Source organism: Mobula birostris, chromosome 1, assembly GCF_030028105.1.
Source record: "Mobula birostris isolate sMobBir1 chromosome 1, sMobBir1.hap1, whole genome shotgun sequence".
In the NCBI taxonomy this organism is placed as follows: Eukaryota; Metazoa; Chordata; class Chondrichthyes; order Myliobatiformes; family Myliobatidae; genus Mobula; species Mobula birostris.
In genome coordinates this window covers 223552520-223571912 of record NC_092370.1, presented here as the reverse complement: position 1 = coordinate 223571912, position 19393 = coordinate 223552520, and the positions used below count along the sequence as shown (strand labels likewise).

At 44.0% G+C, this 19393-nt stretch overlaps 1 protein-coding gene across 6 annotated transcripts in view; it reads right to left on the bottom strand.

Moving 5' to 3' along the window:
* Nucleotides 1–19393, bottom strand: part of nudt14 (nudix (nucleoside diphosphate linked moiety X)-type motif 14) — a 198750-nt gene that overhangs the window by 14601 nt on the left and 164756 nt on the right. For all 6 annotated transcript variants that reach the window (XM_072272442.1, XM_072272404.1, XM_072272412.1 and 3 more), the window contains 2 exons: nucleotides 19075–19139; nucleotides 2795–3044 (listed from right to left, as the gene is read on the bottom strand). In XM_072272442.1, the coding sequence (XP_072128543.1) occupies nucleotides 2795–3044; nucleotides 19075–19139 (315 nt within the window). The remainder of the gene's footprint in view (nucleotides 1–2794; nucleotides 3045–19074; nucleotides 19140–19393) is intronic.

The following is a 19393-nucleotide window of genomic DNA, read 5'->3' as shown; positions in this document are numbered from 1 at the left end:
GAGAAACTTGGCCACGGTTCCCCTCAATTACTCACAACGTTTTCACTGAAGCTTGACAGCTTGTGATAGTTAACTGTGTCGGCATGTTCATGCTTGTAGACAGAGAGCGGTGACTGGAACCAATGCACTCTGTGAGCAGGGCGGCACTGGCCGCGAAAGATCAGGAGGCCCGCTTACTTCAGAGAATTCTATGCAGCTGGATACAAGGGTAGGGATGGAGGGGTGGGGGGAACGGGGTTAAAACAGGGGTAGGGAGGGAAGAGTGTGTAACAGGGAGGACTGAAACCCACTGCTGGTGTTAAATGGCACTCTGGGGATGTGAGGGGATGATTGGTTCAGGAGTCTGATCACAGCGGGGAAAAAGCTGTTCTTGAGTCAAGTCGTCCAGAACTTCAAGCTCCTGTATCTTTTCCCAAAAGTAAAAGAGAGACAAGGTTGCAGAGTTGCAGGCATCTTCAAAGTTCAAAAGTTCAAAGTAAATTTAAAGATTAGAGATTAGCTTTATTTGTCACATGTACATCAAAGCATACAGTGAAATATGTCATTTGCATCAAATCAAATCAGTGAAGATATGTTGGGAGCAGCCCACAAGTGTCGCCATGCTTCTGGCGCTAACATAGCATGCTTACAACTTTCTAACCTCAACCGTATGGTTCTGGAAGAAACTGGAGCACCTGGAAGAATACCACTCAGCCACAGGGAGAACGTACAAACTCTTCCAGCCAGCAAAGGGAAATGACCCCTGATCGCTAATCTCGGGCGCTGTAATAGCATAATGCCAACTGCTATGCTACCCTGCTTTGATAATAAATTTATTATCAAAGTACGTATATGTTACCACATACTACCTTAAGATTCATCTTCTTGCAGGTATTTACAGGAAAAATAAAGAAATACAATAGAATCTACAAAAAACATACATAAACAAAGATTGTGGTGCCTACAGAGCAAAATAGAGAGGCAGTGTTCATGGGTTCATGGACTATTCAGAAATCTGATGGCAAAGGGAAAGAAGCTCGACCCAAAACGTCGACTGTACTCTTTTCCATAGATGCTGCCTGGCCTTCTGAGTTCCTCCAGCATTTTGTGTGTGTTTCTTGGATTTCCAGTATCTGCAGATTTTCTCTTGTTCCTAACATGTTGTCTGTTTATCTCCTCCCTGACATTAGTAATGAGAAGAGGTCAAGTCCAAGTCAGTGAGGGTCCATGGGGATGGATGTCGCCTTTGTGAGGCATCGCCTTTTGAAAATGGTGGGGAACCTCATGCCCACGATGGAGTGGCACTGAGGAAACAGTGCCGTCCTGTCCATCATGTCGACCAAAGGATATGCTATACCTGCTATACCCCCAGGGATGTGAAGAACATTCCCCAATCTCGTTCCCCCCCCACTGTGTCCTGATTTACAGTATTCCTCACTCAAGACTATCAGTTTTAGATTTATTTATCACATGTACATTGAAGCATACAATCAAATGTGCCATCTGTGTTAATAGCTAACACACCCAAGAACGTGTTGGGAGCAGCTCGCAACATATTCCAGTACCAACACAGTATGCCCACAGAATTCAGCAGAACAACACAAACAGTAACAGCAATAGCAACAAGTCAATGGCAAAACTAGCCCCTTTCCAACCCTGCCACCCATCCACTCAGACAGGCCTCCAACCCTAGGACAAGCCACCTCCAGGCCTCCAGTCCTTGGCCCCGCACTCTCAGACTCACAGACATCCGGTCCGAACTTTCAGTCTCTGGTTAGAAGCCATTTCTAAAGTATTTCAATGCCTACAAAAAGTTTTGTGGTGCCCTAGAGGGGATGCAAGAACACAGCACATAAATTGAAGTTTTTACTGACGTTGAAGGCAACGGGAGGCAGTGTATTACTGAGAACACTGGAATCAGGTGTAGACACCTTACAGCACAAAGCACTGCCATTTGTTCCCTGCATAAGGATGAATGCTGCTGGTGCCTTTAGACAGTAGCAGCTGTCTGCTCGCCCTTCACCTACACACTAACAAAACCCTAGGCAAAACAATAAACAGTCCCCTAGCAACCAAGTCTCTACCAATGGGCAGCCAACCCTGCACTGACCAATTTAAACATACTCTACGGTAACCACCATGACAACAGGGGCAGAGCCAATCAGCTGCCTTTACTCCATTCACACATGTCACCTCAGTACAACTGACTTCAATCTTAGCTTAACACAGTCTTAACCTACTTAACATTCCGACAGAAGACACTTCAGAGAGAGATATCATACACCTAAGTACAACACACACAGCGTGCTGTATGACAGGGAGAACATACCGTATAAATAATGTGTCTGTGGGGGGAAATATTTCTCAGTGGTCTCTAATGACAGAATAATGGAGTCATAGAGCACTACAGCACAGAAACAAGTCCTTCAGCCCATCTAGTCCAAGCCAAACTGTTATTCTGCCTAGTCCCATTGACCTGCACCTAGACCACAGCTCCCCATACCCCTCCCATCCATGTGTTGATGTAGTTCTCCAAACTTCTCTTAAATGTTCCAATCAAACTTGCGTCCACTCTTCCGCTGGCAGCTCATTCTAGACTTGCACCACCCTCTGAGTGAAGAAGTGTCTCCTCAGGCTCTCCTTAAATATTTCACCATTCACCATCAACGTATGACCTCTAGGGAAAGCCCATTGACCAATCGCCATCAATTCAATTGCCCCAGTAGCAGCACTTCCTTTCACGTTCTCTCAGGAAGCAAAGGAGGAAACTGAAGCCAATCACTGGATATCACCACTGCCGACAAAAAGTGCTCACCTGTACGAGGTAACCTTCTGTAGGCTTTCTAATGGCACCCTGTAGCCACATTCCTCCTGGATCTCTTCCTTGACTGTTTCCTCCAGTGAAAGTCCCGGCTTGTCAACAATTCCGGCACAAAGCTCGTATGTGATTCCAGCAGAGGCAGGTAAAGGCTGCACTGGCACACGTGCCTGGGGATCTGCATCCATGGACACTGCATCGACCATGGGCAGTATACCTTGCCTTGCACACTCGCACGCATAGACAGCTGGAAACAAAGATGCACAAAGATTAAATATATTTTACAGATTAGCTTTATTTGTCATGAGCACATCGAAATATACAATGCAATACATCATTTGTGTCAATGACCAACACATTCTAAGGATGTGCTGGGGATAGCCCGCAAGTGTCAACATGCATCTGGCACCAACATAGCACGTCCACAACTTACTAAACTTAACCCATACATCTTTGGAATGTGGAAGGAAGCCCATCGAACACGGGTAGAACATACAAACTCCTTGCAGGCAGCAGCAGGAATTGAACTCTGATCTTCCGATTGCTGGTGCTCCAAAGTGTTATGCTCACTGCTATGCTACCTGCAACCCAAAGCTGAGCATCTTACAGCACTGAAGGAAGCAATGAGTGTTTGATAGATAATTGGACAGGTACACAGATAGACAAAGTTTAGAGAGATGTGGGCAAATGAGGATAGCTCTTGGTTGGCATGGACAAATTGAATATAATTTAATAGTACTTTCTAGGAGCCAGAACAGGTACAATGAATTGAATTCAAGTCACGTAGTGTGAAAAAAGGCCCTTTGGCCCATCTAGCCCTTCCTGACCAAGTTGCTTACCCTAGCCCTTCCCAGTTGTCTGCATTTGATCCCCTATCCTTCGAAACCTTACCTGAGACATAAGCGCAGAATTGGGCCATATGGCCCAGTAAGTTTGCTGTGTCATTCAATCATGGCTGATTTATTTTCCTTCTCAACCCCATTCTCCTGCCTTCTCCCAGTAACTTTTGATTCCCTTACTAATTAGCATACAGCATAGTAGTGTAGTGGTTCACATAACGCTTTACAGCACCAGTGATCAGCGATCGGGGTTCAATTCCCACCTCTGTCTGTAAACAGTTTGCACGTACTGCATTTCCAGTTTCCTCCCACATTCTTAAAGACATATGGGTCAGGGTTAGTAAGTTGTAGACATGCTACATTGGTGCCAGAAGCATGGCAACACTTGTGGCCTGCACCCAGCACGTCCTTGGACTGTGTTGAACATTGATACAAATGAAGCATTTCACGAGCATGACAAAATCTGCAGATGCTGCATCTCCAAAGCAACACACACAAAGTGCTGGAGGAACTCAGCAAGTCAGGCTGTATCAATGGAAAAGGGTAGACAGGCAATATTTCAGGCAAAGACTTCATAACTGAGAAGGAAGGGGAAAGATGCCAGAATAAAAAGGTGGGAGGAGGGGAAAGAGGTTAGCTGCAGATGATGGGTGAAGCCAGCTGGATGGGAAAAGTCAAAAGCTAGAGACAGAGGAATCCGATAGGAGAAGCGAGTGGACAATAGAAGAAGAAATGGAAGAGGGAAGGAACCCAGGGTTAAGTGATAGGCAGGTGAGAAGAAGTGGAAGGTCAAGGTGGTGAATGGGGGGGGAGGGGAACTTGTTCACCAGGAGAAATCAATATTCATGCCATCAAGTTGGAGGGTCCCCAGAGGGAATATAAGGTATTGCTCCTCCACCCCAAGGATGGCCTCATCTTGGCACAAGAGGATGCCATGGATCAACATGTTGGAATGAAAATGGGAATTAAAATGTTTGGCTACCGGGTAGTCCCACTAGTGGCAAATGGTGCAGAGGTGCTTGATGAAGCAGTCCTCCAATTTACGATGGGTCCCACCAATGTAGAGGAGGCTGCTTTGGGAGCACCAGACACAATAGACAACCCCAGCAGATTCACAGGTGAATTGTAGCCTCACATGGAAGGTCTGCTTGGGGCCCTGAACAGAGAAGAGGGAGGAGGTGAATAGGCAGGTGTAGCCCTTAAGCCGCTTGTAGAGATAAATGCCTGGAGGGAGATGAGGGAGGAGCAATGAACGGACAAGGGAATCGCGGAGGGAGCATTTCACTGTATGTTTTTATGTACATGTGATAATTAAAACTTTGATAAACATGATAATAAGTACTTTTCAACCTCAGCTTTAAGTATAAAGATTAGCGTTATTTGTTACATGAACATCAAAACATACAATGAAATGCATTCTCTGTGTCAAATCAAATCAGCGAGAATTGATGTGCAGTCTCTATACCCCATCAAGAAGACCTTATTACAGCTTTCTGTTTCTTTCTCGACAACATACCCAAAGTCCCCCTCACCCACAACAATTTCTCTTTTGGCTCCTCCCACTTTCTCCAGATCTAAGGTGCAGCCATGGGCACATGCATGGGCCCCAGCTTTTCTTTCCAGGGACATCAGAGATGTCCTTCTTCAAAAAAAAACAGAAGTTTCCTTCCTCCACCATTAACTCTGGCCTCACCCTCATCCCCTCCAGTTCCCAAATATCCACATTCACTCCAACTTCTGCCACCTTAACAGGGATAGAATTCCTCTTGTCCTCACCTACCACCCCAAGAACGTCTGCATCCACACATCTTTTCTTCCCACACCGCGCCCCCCCACTCTACACTTTTCGCAGGGATCGCTCCCTCCATGCCTCCCTTGTTTCTTCATCCCTCCCCATTAATCTCCCTGCCACATCTCCCTGCAAATGACAGAAATGCTACACCTGCCAGTTCACCTACACCCTCACCTCTACTCAGGGCCCCAAATAGTCCTTCCAGGTGAGGCGACGGTTCATCTGCGAATCTGTTGGGATCATCTATTGTATCCGGAGCTCCCAATGTGGCCTCTATTACAATGGCGAGACCCAATGTAAACTGGGCGACCGCTTTGTCAAGCACCTTAGCTCCATCTGCAAAAAGTGGAATTTCCTGGCGACCAACCACTTTAATTCCTATCCTCATTCCCATTCGAACATGTCAGCTCATGGCCTCCTTTACTGCCACAATGATGTCACTCTCAGGGTGGAGGAGCAACACTTCATATTTTATCTAGGTAGCCTCCAACCTGATGGCACGAACATTGAATTCTCCTTCGGTAATTTTTCCCTCCCCTTCCCTCTTCTTCTATTCTCCACTCTGGCCTCTTACCTCTTCTCCTTACCTACCAAACACCTCCCCTGGTGCCCCTCCTTCTACCCTTTCCCATATGGTCCATTTTCCTCTATTAGTTTCTCCAGCACTGCCTCTTTCACTTATCATCTCGCACCTACCTAATTGGCTTCACCTATCATCTTCTTGCTTCTCCTTATTCTCTTCCCCCACCTTTTTATTCTGGCATCTTCTCCTTCCTTTCAAATTCTGATAAAGGGTCTTGGCCTGAAATGTCAACTATTTATTCATTTCCATGGATACTGTCTGACCTGCCGAGTTCCTCCAGCATTTTGAGTGTGTTGCCCAGCTATGCCTGCCTTTTCAATGGCTTTATGGAACAGTCATTCCGTGCTACATTGATGACTGCATTGGTGCTGCTTCATGCACCTATGCTTTGCTCATCAATTTCATTAAGTTTGCCTCCAACTTCCATCCTGCTCTTAATTCACTTGGTCCATTTCTGATACCTTTCTCCCCTTCTTTGATCTGTCTCCATCTCTGGGGAAAAAGTGCTCACTGGTACCTTTTATAAACCTATCATCTCTCATAGCTACCTTGACTGTACTTCTTTCCACCCTGTCACCATTCCTTTGTCTCCACTACATCTGTTCCCAGGATGAGGCTTTCCTTTCCAGAACATCGGAGAAATCCTCCTTCTTCAAAGAACGGGGTTTCTCTTCCTCCACCATTAATGCTGCCCTCACCTGTAGCTCTATTTCCTGGGCAATTGCCCTCACCTCATCTTCCCACTGCCTTAACAGGGATAGAGTTCCCCTTGTCCTTACCTACCTCCCCAGCACATCATTCTCCACCATCATTCCACTAAACACATCTTTAACACTTCACCACTCTGTGTTTTCCACAGGGATCACTCTCTCCATATTTCCATTGTCCATTTGTCACTCCCCACTAATATTCCTGCTGGCATTTGTTCCTACAAGCGGAAGAAGTGCTATGCCTGCCCTCGCCTCCATTCAAGGTCCCAAGCGGTCCTTCCAGGTAAGGTAAAACTTCAACTGCGAATATGTTGGGATCATCTCCTGTATCTGTATCTGGTGCTCCTGATACAACCTGCTCTGCATTGGTGAAAGTTGAGGTAGATTGGGGGACTGCTTTGTCATGCACCTTTGCTCCAATCCAACAGGCAAGATTTCCTGGCGGCCAACTATTTTAATTCCAGTCCCCATTACAAATCTGACATGTTAGTCCATGGCATTCTCTACTGTCACAATAAGGCCACTCTCAGGTTGGAGGAGCAACACCTCATATTCCGCCTGATTAGCTTCCAACCTGATGGCACAAACATCGATTTCTCAATCTTCTGGTAACTTCTCCCTTCCACCTTTCCTCTTCTTCCATTCCCCATTCTGGCTCCCCTCTTACTATTCTCTTCTCCTCACCTATCACCTCTCCCTGGTGCCCTTCCTTCTTTCCTTTCTCCCGTGGTTTACTTTCCTCTCCTATCAGATTCCTTCTTCTTCACCCCTTTACCTTTCCCACCTATCACCTCCCAACTTCTCACTTTATTCTCCACCCCCCCCCACCCATCTTGCCCCTCACCTGGTTTCACCTATACCTTGCATTAGCGTGATACCCAATGATTTGGCCTAAATGGACATCTGTAATAATGAATTCCACAGATTCGCTAGAGCCATTGGCTAAAGAAGTTCCTCCTCATTACTCTTCTAAAGGGACATTCTTGTATTCTGAAGCTGTGCCTTCTGGTCCTAGACTCCCCAACTATAGGAAACATCCTCTCCACACCGACTCTATCTAGGCCTTTCAATATGAGATCCCCATCATTCTTCTAATCTCCCAGAGTACAGGTCCAGGGCCAACAAATGCTCCTCATATGTTAACCCTTTCATTCCTGGGATCATTATCTCATTAATTTTCATTCATTTATATTTCTCTTGTGAATGTTGTGACTCTGCTGCAAATAAGCTTTTCCTTGTGCTGATGCATACGTGTCCTTGTGTATATGTCAGGTTGGCAATCACTCTTCATAGAACATAGAAATCTGCAGCACATTACAGGCCCTTCAGCCCACAATGTTGTGCCGACTATGTAACCTACTCTAGAGACTGCCTGGAATTACCCTATCGCATAGCCCTCGATTTTTCTAAGCTCCATGTACCTATCTAAGAGTCTCTTAAAAGACCCTATTGTATCCACCTTCATCACCATTGCTGGCAGTGCATACCACACACCCACTACTCTCTGTGTGAAAATCTTACCACTGACATCCCCCTTGTATCTCCTTCCAAGCACCTTAAAGCTATGCCCCCTTGCATTAGCCATTTCAGCCCTGGGAAAAAGCCTCTGGCTATCCACATGATCGATGCCTCTCATCATCTTATACACCTCTATCAAGTCACCTCTCATCCTCTGTCACTCCAAGGAGAAAAGGCTGAGTTCACTCAACCTATTCTCATAGGGCATGCTCTCCAATCCCGGCAACATTCTTGCAAATCTCCTCTGCACTCTCTGCATAGTATCTACATCCTTCCTGTAGTGAGGTGACTAGACCTGAACATAATATTCCAAGTGGCTAGAGGTTGGGAGGCCATGTCAGGTCAGCAGTTGCTCTTCATGGGTTGGGTCGGACGCCATGGGTCGGTGGTCGCTCCCCACGACCTGAGTTTGAGTTGTCACTCTCCACAATACTGATGGAGGATGGTTTGAAATTCCAAGACATATGTGACTATTGGTGTGGACTGTAGCTCATATTGGTCTTCAGTTTTTCTGTGTTTTCTTACCTGTTGTTGACTGACAGGTGGGTGATATGCTACTTTTTTGAGTGAGAGAGCGGTTGGGGAATTGAGTCTTGGTGTTTTTACATGTGAGAGATCTGTTAGTTTTTTGTGTGCATGAGAAGTTGGGGTTTGATGTTATTGTCAACTGTTTTTATTTGCGCGGGAGAGACTTGGGGTTTAGGGGGTTGATGTTTTAACTGCTATGTCTGGCTGGTGATCTGTTAAGTTTTGTATGGGGGTGTTGGGGGAGTTGGGGTTTGTGAGTTCTGTTTCTTTTTCGTGTGGGAAGGGGACTGATGTCTTTCAATGACTTCTGTGGTTTTTCTGTATTTCATGGCTATCTGGAGAAGATGAACCGAGAGTTGTATTCTGCAAATACGCTCTGATAATAAAATGAACCTTTGAACCTTGAAACTCTAAGGTGGGAAGACAGGAGAAGGTGGCAAATCTGATATTAAAGTTGGTGTCAGCTGGTGATGCCTTCTCCCCTACAGCTGCTCAACAGAGAACCCTCATCTGTCCTGCAGACACCATCATCACAATAAGATGTAACTGGCTAAAGAGAATAGTAACAGACTGATTCCAGCTGCTGCTTGCTATTAGATCAATCCAAAGATTAGCCACAATCAGTGCTGACTGAACCAATGCTTCAGTGATCAAAGCAATTTATCCTGGTGTATGTTTAACTAAACTAGTTTACACATAATAGTGAAGCAAAGACTAATCAAAAAAAACGGTACAATTGGAAATGAAATCAGGCACTTGAATGCATTTCAATTAAATACTTTGTCAAAAAGGATTTTGTGATCACAGAATAAATGAGTCTCTGGGCCAGTAGAGGCAAGAAATACACCGAGTACTGATAGCTGTCCACATACAATTGGTGCCCTGGGCATTGCTTCTGTCAGGAGATACCAGTGTCAGACGAGCGATCCAGGAATAAGGGGGTAGGTGGGATCAGGATACTGGGGTGGAAGAGGGGTTCAGCAAACTGCAAAGTAAGTTTATTATCAAAGTACGTATTTGTCACCATATCATACCATTTGATTCATTTTCTTACAGGCATTTACACTTGGATTGTTTCCTCTGGAGCGTTGGAGACTGACGGGAGACCTGTTAGAGGTTTATATAATTATCAGGCATAGATAAGGTACTTAGTTAGAGTCTTATTCCTAGGGCAGAAATGTCAAATAGTAAAGAGCACAAGTTCGAGGTGAGAACCCTAGACTCACACAACATGGAAAAAGGGCCTTCAGCTCAGCTGCTCCATACCAACTAAGCTGGCCCATCCAAGCCAGTTCCATTTGCTAGTGCTTGGCTCATAACCTTTGTATCCTTTCTAATCCACGTAGCTGTCCAACTGACTTCTTAAAGCTTTTGCACTTGCATCAACCACTTCCTATGGCAGCTCGTTCCACATAGATACCACCATTTATGTAAAAAAGTGGCCCCTTGGGTTCCTTTTAAATGTTTCACCTTTCACCTTAAACCCATGCCCTCTAGCTCTTGGTTCACCAACTCTGAGAAAGAGACTGATTGTATTCACCCTATCTACGCCCCTCGTGATTCTGTACATTTCTGTTCGATCACCTCTCAGACTCCTACACTCAGAGGAATAAAGTCCTAGCTTGTCCAATCTCTCCAACTTAGTCCCTCAAGTCCTGGCAACATCCTGGTAAATCTTTTCTGCACTCTTTCCAGTTTGATAATAGCTTTCCTGTAGCAGAGTGACCAAAATGGAATATTCCATGTGTGGCCTTACCAATGTCCTGTACAGGAGGAAGGAGAGGAGAAAAGTTTAAATGAGATGTGTGGGGCAGATTTGTTTACATAGAGAGAGATAGGTGCCTGGAAGGGGTTGCCAGGGGTGGCGGCTGTGGAAGCAGACATGATAGTGACATTTAACAAGCATTTAGATATATTAAAGAATCCCCACAATAGACCTCACAAGTTACTTGCTCACGGCCCTTACACTTTATTTGTATACCTGCACTGCACTCTCCCTGTAACCGTAACTCTTTATTCTTCATTCTGTTATAGCTTTTCCATTGTATTACCTTAATGCACTGATGTGATGAAATTATCTGTACGGATGGTATGCAAAACAAAGCTTTTCACTGTACCTCTGTACATGTGACAATACTGAACCGATTTACGTGAACAGATTAAGGATTAACTTTATTTGTCACATGTACGTTGAAACATACAGTGAAGTGTGTCTTTTGCGTCAACAAGGAACACGGTCTGAGGACGTGCAGGGAGCAGCCTTTGAGTATTGCTGTCCTTCTAGCACCAATATAACATTCCAACAAATTACTAACCTCAACCCTTTGGAATGTGGCAGGAATCCCACGCGGTCATGGGGAGAACATACAAACACTTTACAGACCGTGGCTGGTACAGAACCCCGGTTGCTGCCACTGTAACCATCACACTAGCCGCTATGCTACTATGCCATCCTATATATAGGTAGGTACATGGATATGAAGAATGTAGAGGATGTGGGCCAAATGCAGGGAAATGGGTTTAGCATGCTGCTCCAAGCAGGAAACATGCAGGGAATGGAGGGAAACGGTGTCATTTAGTATCACGGTTGGCACAGATATTGTAGGCTGAAGGGCCTGTATTCATTTATTTAGAGATACAGTACGGAATTGTCCTTTCTGGCCCTTTGAGCTGTACCGCTCAGCAACCCCATTTAACGCTAGCCTAATCACAGGACAATTTATAAAGACCAATTAATCGGTATGTCTTTGGAGTGTGGGAGGAAACTGAAGGACCCGGAGAACACCCATGAATTTCATAGGAAATAAGTACAGACCCCTTACAGATGACATTGGAATTGAACTTCAAACTATTGTTCTACATGTTCTGTTATATCAGCCGTGACTGTGTTGAACGGTAGAGCACTGTAACCAACATAGTCAGTCTACTTCTGCAATCTCTTGGTTGCACGTCCAAGCACATTTGCAAATAGTAGCTGTTTGCACTCTGTGATTCATTCCACCAAGCCTAAACACAGGCATGCACTCTTCTGCTGCTAGTACCCCACCAAACTGAGGGGTAGGCAGTGAGATTAATCTCTTGCTAACTTTCATCTCCACCCTTTGCAGCAGTTATCCAGCCAGCTCATCGAATACTGAGCTGTTCCAATAAAGAGTCCTAATGAAGGTCTCAGCCTGAAAAGTCTCCATAGATGCTGCCTGACCTGCTGAGTTCCTCCAGCATTTTGTGTTTGTTCATCCAAAGCTGCTAATATTTGTATATAAGTCTGATGGTGACGACTTGCCACTGTCCGATAGAGAAAGAAGCTTTTGTATTAATGTCCTCTGCTTGTTACCTGCTCATTGCCTTGGCTTTAAAATTACAGATGCCTTTCATTAAAAGCCCATCATTGTCTCATTACAGATTAGATTGGGTTTATTAATCACATGTACATTGAAAAATATAGTGAAATGTGTTGTTTGTTTTAACGACCAATGCAATCTAAGGATGTGCTGGGGCTAACTGCAAGTGTCGCCACATATTCTTTTAGCAACGTAGCAAGCTCACAATGTTCAGCAGAACAACATAAGCAACAACACAACACAGGAACAAAACAAAACAACAGCAATATAAAGCCTTTCTCCCTCCCAACCACATACCAACTGACACAGAAAGACAGACCTCCAACCCCAGGACAGGCTGCCTCTGGGCATTTAACTTCCAGACATGCCAACCCTAGGATCTTGACCTTCGGGTCTTGACTTCAGTCTTCAATCTTTGGCAATAATTGCAGAACTTGCTAATCATGGGGCTTTGAATCACAGGCCTTCAAACAGGGGACTTGTCGACCTGTGAGGTCGGTCCTGGCTCAGACTGGTAGAAACACAGACATCAGGTCTCTGACTTATGGACACGCTGATCTTGAGGTTTAGATCTAGATTTCCAGACTCTACCTCCGGGCTTTGACCTCCAGAGTTGACCCCAGGACAAGACGATTTTGGGATCCTGAACTCTGGACTTGCATGGACCTCTGACCCTGGGACTTGCCTTCCTGGGGGGTGGGGAGGGTCACTGACCCTTTTCCACAGGGCCTGTTGACCTCAATTATTGACTACTGGTCTTCATGTCAACTCCTGCTGACTTGACATCTTTCCATGGGATTACTAACCTTTGACCATAGAGTGTTCCAACTCAGACTGTGGCTCCTACCCTGACTCTTCATTTACTGCTTCTGACTTTTAACTCCCCCTTCCTCTTGTCCTTAAATTCTAACCCAGGGTTTGCCTCTGTGGGCTGTATCGTGTATTGATGAGTGGGCCAGATAAATGCCATTCAAAACTTGAAATATGGGAATTATCCATTTAAATATATCTAGTTATGTTTTGCCTCAAATTAATGAATAACGCATGCTAGAAAATCATTTGTGCTTAAGGTTGCCTACCTCTGTTCTCTAACCTGTCCTCTAACTCCCTGCACGAATCCATTAAACCATCCGTACAAACCTAAAAAACGACAGACTGAGCAACTAGCAACTAACTTTGACAGACTTCACAGCTAGGCAACATCTTGACTGTTTATTCTTCAAAGAATTTAATAAGGTTGTCTTTCCAGACCTTTACTTTAGAAATGTATGCAGATAATTCATTACTATGATGATTTGATGGCTTTCCATTTTCTCATTGAGATGGGAATTCTTTTTCAGTTACCAATATTAAACTGACTGGTATCCAATTCCTGGAGCACAGATGAGTTGGAGTACAGGAAGCAGATAGAGAGCTCAGTGACATTTTGTCATGGCAACAATCTTTCCCTCAATATCAGCAAAACAAAAGAGTTGGTCATTGACTTCAGGAAGAGAAGTGGTGCACACGCTCCTGTTTTTATCAATGGTGCTGAAATGAAGAGGGTTTCACAGCTCTATGTTCCAAGGAGTGAACATTACCAATAGCCTGTCCTGGTCCAATCGTATAGAAGCCACAGCCAAGAAACGGCACCTCTGCTTCCTCAGGAGTCACAAGGAATTTGGCATTTCCCTGTTAAGCCTTACCAATTTTTAATGACGCACTATAGAAAGCATCCTACGTGGATGCATCACGACTGCTCAGCCCGTGATTGCAAGAAACTACAGAGAATTGTGGATACAGCTCAGCACAGCACAGAAACCAGCCCCCCTACCCCACCTTCTGTCTCTGACTACATTTCTTGCTGCATCAGTAAATCAGCCAATACAAGTCCATTAAAGTCCTCACATATCCTGGACATTCTCTCTTCTCCCTTCTCCCATCAGGTAGAAGATATAAAAGCCTGAAAGCACGTATCGCCAGGCTCAAAGACAGCTACTACCCCACTAGTACCAGAGTATCAAATAATGCCAGTACAATAGACTCTTGAGATCACAATCTACTTTGTTTTTGTCTTGCACCTTATTGTCTACCTGCACTTCCATTTCTCTGTAACTGTAATACTTTATCCTACATTCTATTATTGTTATATCCTGTACTGGCACTATAGACCAATGTAATGATCTGATCCGTATTGAGAGCTTTTGTCACGTTGACCCTTAAAAATCAGAGCATTAAGTATACAAGTTGTAATGTTATGTTGAACTGTATAAGATATTAGTGTGGCTGAATTTGGAGTATTATGTGCATTTCTGGTCACCTACCTACAGGAAAGACATCAATAAGCTTGAAAGACATGAAGAAAGATCACAAGCTATTGCTGGAACTGGGAAAGGTTAAATAGAAACATAGAAAACCTACAGCACAATACAGGCCCTTCGGCCCACAAAGTTGCGCCGAACATGTCCCTACCTTAGAAATTACTAGAGTTACCCATAGCCCTCTATTTTTCTAAGCTTCATGTACCTATCCAAAAGTCTAAAAGACCCTATCGTATCCGCCTCCACCACCATTGCCGGCAGCCCATTCCACACACTCACCACTCTCTGAGTAAAAACTTTACCCCTGACATCTCCTCTGTACCTACTCCCAAGCACCTTAAACCTGTGCCTTCTTGTGGCAGCTATTTCAGCCCTGGGAAAAAGCCTCTGACTATCCACATGGTTAATGCCTCTCATCATCTTGTACACCTCTATCAGGTCACCTCTCATCCTCCGTCGCTCCAAGGAGAAAAGGCCGAGTTCACTCAACCTGTTTTCATAAGGCATGCTCCCCAATCCAGGCAACATCCTTGTAAATCTCCTCTGCACCCTTTCTATGGTTCCAACATCCTTCCTGTAGTGAGGCTACCAGAACTGAGCACAGTACTCCAAGTGGGGTCTGACCAGGGTCCTATATAGCTGCAACATTACCTCTCAGCTCCTAAATTCAAATCCACGATTGAAGAAGGCCAATACACCATATGCCTTCTTAACCACAGAGTCAACCTGCGGAGCTGCTTTGAGCATCCCATGGACTCGGACCCCAAGATTCCTCTGATCCTCCACACTGCCAAGAGACTTACCATTAATACTATATTCTGCCATGATATTTGACCTACCAAAATGAACCACTTCACACATCTGGGTTGAACTCCATCTGCCACTTCTCAGGCCAGTTTTGCATCCTATCAATGTCCCGCTGTAACCTCTGACAGCCCTCCACACTATCCACATCACCCCCAACTTTTGTGTCATCAGCAAACTTACTAACCCATCCCTCCACTTCCTCATCCAGGTCATTCATAAAAATCATGAAGAGTAAGGGTCGCAGAACAGATTCCTGAGGCACCACTGGTCACCGACCTCCATGCAGAATATGACCTATCTACAACTGCTCTTTGCCTTCTGTGGGCAAGCCAGTTCTGGATAGGTTCGGACATTGAGAGGACGTGGAGAGGATGTTTCTTACAGTGGGGGATTCTAGAACCAGAAAGCACAGCCTTGGAATGGGAGGATGTTCCTTTAGAATACAGATGATGAGGAATGTATTTAGCCAGAGGGTAGTGAATCTGTGGAATTCATTGCCATTGATGGCTGTGGAGGGCAAATTGTTTGGTATATTTAAAGCGGAGGTTGATGGTTTTTGATTAATAAGGACATCAAAAGTTACAGGGAGAAAGCAGAGGAATGGGTTTAAGAAGGATAATAAATCAGCCATGATGGAATGGCAGCGCAGATATGTTGGGTCCAATGCTGTTTCTATGTCTTAAGGTCATATGAATTATTCCCTGGAACGTAAGGCATAGCACACATAGGGAAACCTTATACATATATATAAAATTATGAAGGGTATAGAAAAAGTAAATACATGCAAGCTTATCCCCTGAGGTTGAATGAGGCTTCTGTAAACTGTCCCAACAAGTGCTAGGAGAAACAGGGAGGCAGGTAACAGAAATGCAAGAGGTAAAAAAGGGATGTAAATGGATCAGTACGAATGTGAGGGACTGAAGGAACTGTCTCCCTGGTACTCTACTGTGTCCTTCTGATTTGGCTTCTTCAAAACTGAGCAAATATATCTCTTCTCGACGAGTCATCTTGTTTCCTTTTGTTCAATTGGTTTATTTAATATTTTCTTTATTTTACTTTAAGCATAGTTCTATCATCTCTAATCTCATTTTCCAATGTCATGTCCACCCGATTTGTCTCCCTGATAAATATTGATGCAAAGTAATTATTTAATATTTCCATCATTTCGTGATCCCTGCCTGATTTTATCTTCTCTTAACCAGCTTTCCTTTTTGATTTATGTGCATAGAGAATATTGCATTTGATAATTTAACTTCATTGTTCCGCCCTGTCTTCCAAGTTGTTTTCTGGAATTCTGTCCCTGTGTTCATGTTGCTCTTCTTTGCTAACTGTGAATTTGGTGTGTGTACATGTTTTAGCTCCTAACTTTACCTTTGGTCTATTTATCCACAGAATCTCAATAGCATTGTCGGTTTTCGTTTTGTAGAATATTTTCCTGAATTTTGCTAAATACAATTTTTAAATGTCTACTATTAAATGTCTACCACACTAAATACCATTTTAAATATCTACTATTGAATGACTTCTGTGCTAAATACCATTTTAAGTATCTACTCTTAATGACTACTATGCTAAATACCATTTTAAATATCTACTCTTAAGTGAGAACTATGCTAAATACCATTTTAAATGTCTATTATTAAATGTCTACTATTGTATTTACATATCTTAATTTATTAATGTTGTCCATTTTCTATGTTTCATTCAAAACTTTTCAGAACAGTCTCCTATCATGCTCATAAGTATCAATTGTTACCCAAATGTACATTATGATCACTATTGCCTGCATATTCACCTCCTTTAATTTCTCTTACCTGTTCTGGATCTTTTCCATTACTGGATCCAGAACCACATATAATGATGAGTCAGAGTATAGGAAGGAAATAGAGCAACTATTGGCATGGTGTCATGACAACAACTTTTCCCCCAATGTCAGCAAAAGAAATGGTCATTGACTTCAGGAAGGGGGCAGTGCACACATTCCTGCTACATTGATGGTGCCGAGGTTGAGAGGTTCAGCTTCCTGGGAGTAAGTATCACCAGTAACCTGTCCTAGTCCAATTGTTTCAATGTCAAGGCCAAGAAAGCTCACCAACATCTCTATAACCTCAGAAGGCTAAATAAATTTTGACCCTCACCAACAGAAAGCATCCTAGATGCATCGTAGCTTGGTATGGCAGCTGCTCTTCCCAAGACTGAAAGGAACTGCAGACACAGCTTAACATATCTCAGAAATCAGCAAGTCTGTCGACATTAACTACACATTTGCTGTAACTATAACAGCATATTCTGAATTACGTTTTCCAATTTCACCCATGTGACCATCTAATCTACTAACCCATGTCTTTGGAATGTGGGAGGGAACCGGAACACCCAGAGGAAACCCATATGGCCACAGAGAGAACGTATAAACTGCTTACAGACAGTGGCAGGAACTGAAGCCAAGCCACTGGCTCTGTACGCAAACCACTATGCTACCGTGCTGCCTCTATTAGTTTCATATTTCTACATGCTGAAGTGCCCATTTCTGTGCTGTACTAGTTCTATGCTCTCAAAGGAATTTCTTCTCACAGATGGTTAGATATCTTTGGAATCCTCTACACTTGAAAAGCTAGAGACGGATTTCTGATTTCTTGAGCACTCCAGACAGGGGACTGGAACTAAACCAAAATTATACACAAAATATTGGGGGAACTCAACGGGTCAGGAAGCATCTATGGAGAGGTCTCAAGCTGAGACCCTCACGCTGACTTTTTAATTTCACTCCTCTACAGACAGTCAAGGATCAAAACCCTTGGAAAAGCTTCGACCTGAAACGTCGACTGTCGCATTTCCCTCCACAGATACTGACTGACCCACAATGTTGCTCTAGCGGCTCACCTTTTTGCTTCAAATTCCAGCAACAGCAGTCTTTGTGTCTCCACGAGATCAGTTACATTTTTATTAAATGGTGGAGTGGTTTCAAGAGGCCAGTGGCTATCTTGTGCTCCTGTTTCTTAAGTTCAAATGTATCCAGATACTTTTCAAGAGTCATAGAGCACTACAACACAGAAATAGACACTTTGGCCTATCTAGTTATTCTACCCTTCCCATTGACTTGCACTTGGATCGTAGACCACCAAACTCCTACCATTCATACTTATTGAAACTTCTCTTAAATGTTGAAATCAAACCTGTATCCACCACTTCTGCTGACAGTTCATTTCACACTCGTGCTACCCTCAGGGTGAAGAAGTTCCCCCTCAGGTTACCCCTAAATATTTTACTTCTCACTCTTAACCTATGACCTCTAGTCTAGCCTCACCCAACCTCAGTGGAAAAAGCCTGCTTGCATTTAGCCCTCAGAATTTTGTATACCTCTATCAAATCTCTCATTCTCCTATGCTCTAGGGAATAATATCCTAACTTATTTAACCTTTCCCAATAACTTAGGTCCTCAAGTCCCAGTAACATCCTTGTAAATTTTCTCTACACTCTTTCAATCCTATTGATATCTTTCCTGTAGTAGATGACCATAACTGCACACAATACTCCAACTTTGGCCTCACCAATATGTTATACAACTTCAACTCCTATACTCAGTACTCTGAGTTATGAAGGCTAATGTGCCAAAAGCAGTTTTATAACCCTAGCCACCCGTAACGCCACTTTCAAGGAATTATAGATCTGTATTCACAGATCCCAAAGTTCTACTACACTCCTCAGTGCTCTACCACTCACTGTGTATGTCCTGTCCTGGTTTGTCTTCCCAAAGTGCAGACCTCACAACTGTCTGCGTTTAAGTCCATCTGCCAGAGTTGAGTTATCTACCCCAACCGCTCCTTAACAGGACAACATGTATATTCAGCCAAGACATTACCTGGACGGAACTGCTTGACCAACACAAAGGAGTCCCGCATGGGATGGTAGATCAGCACTGAAACACTGCAAGAGATGGAAATTAAGAAAGTTAATTGCAGACTCATACCATCATTAGCTTTGTATCCAGATGGAGTTTCTAATTGCCAATCAGTTTTATTCTATATGCCAGTCCATCTTCTGGTCATTGCCTGCAAACTGTTCCAACAGAGCCCGACGTAATCTCGAGGAGCAACATCTCACCTGTCACTTTGGCAGTCTTCAGCCCTTGGGGCCCACCACGCAGCACATCACAGAAACCAGTCTCCCCCTCATGGACT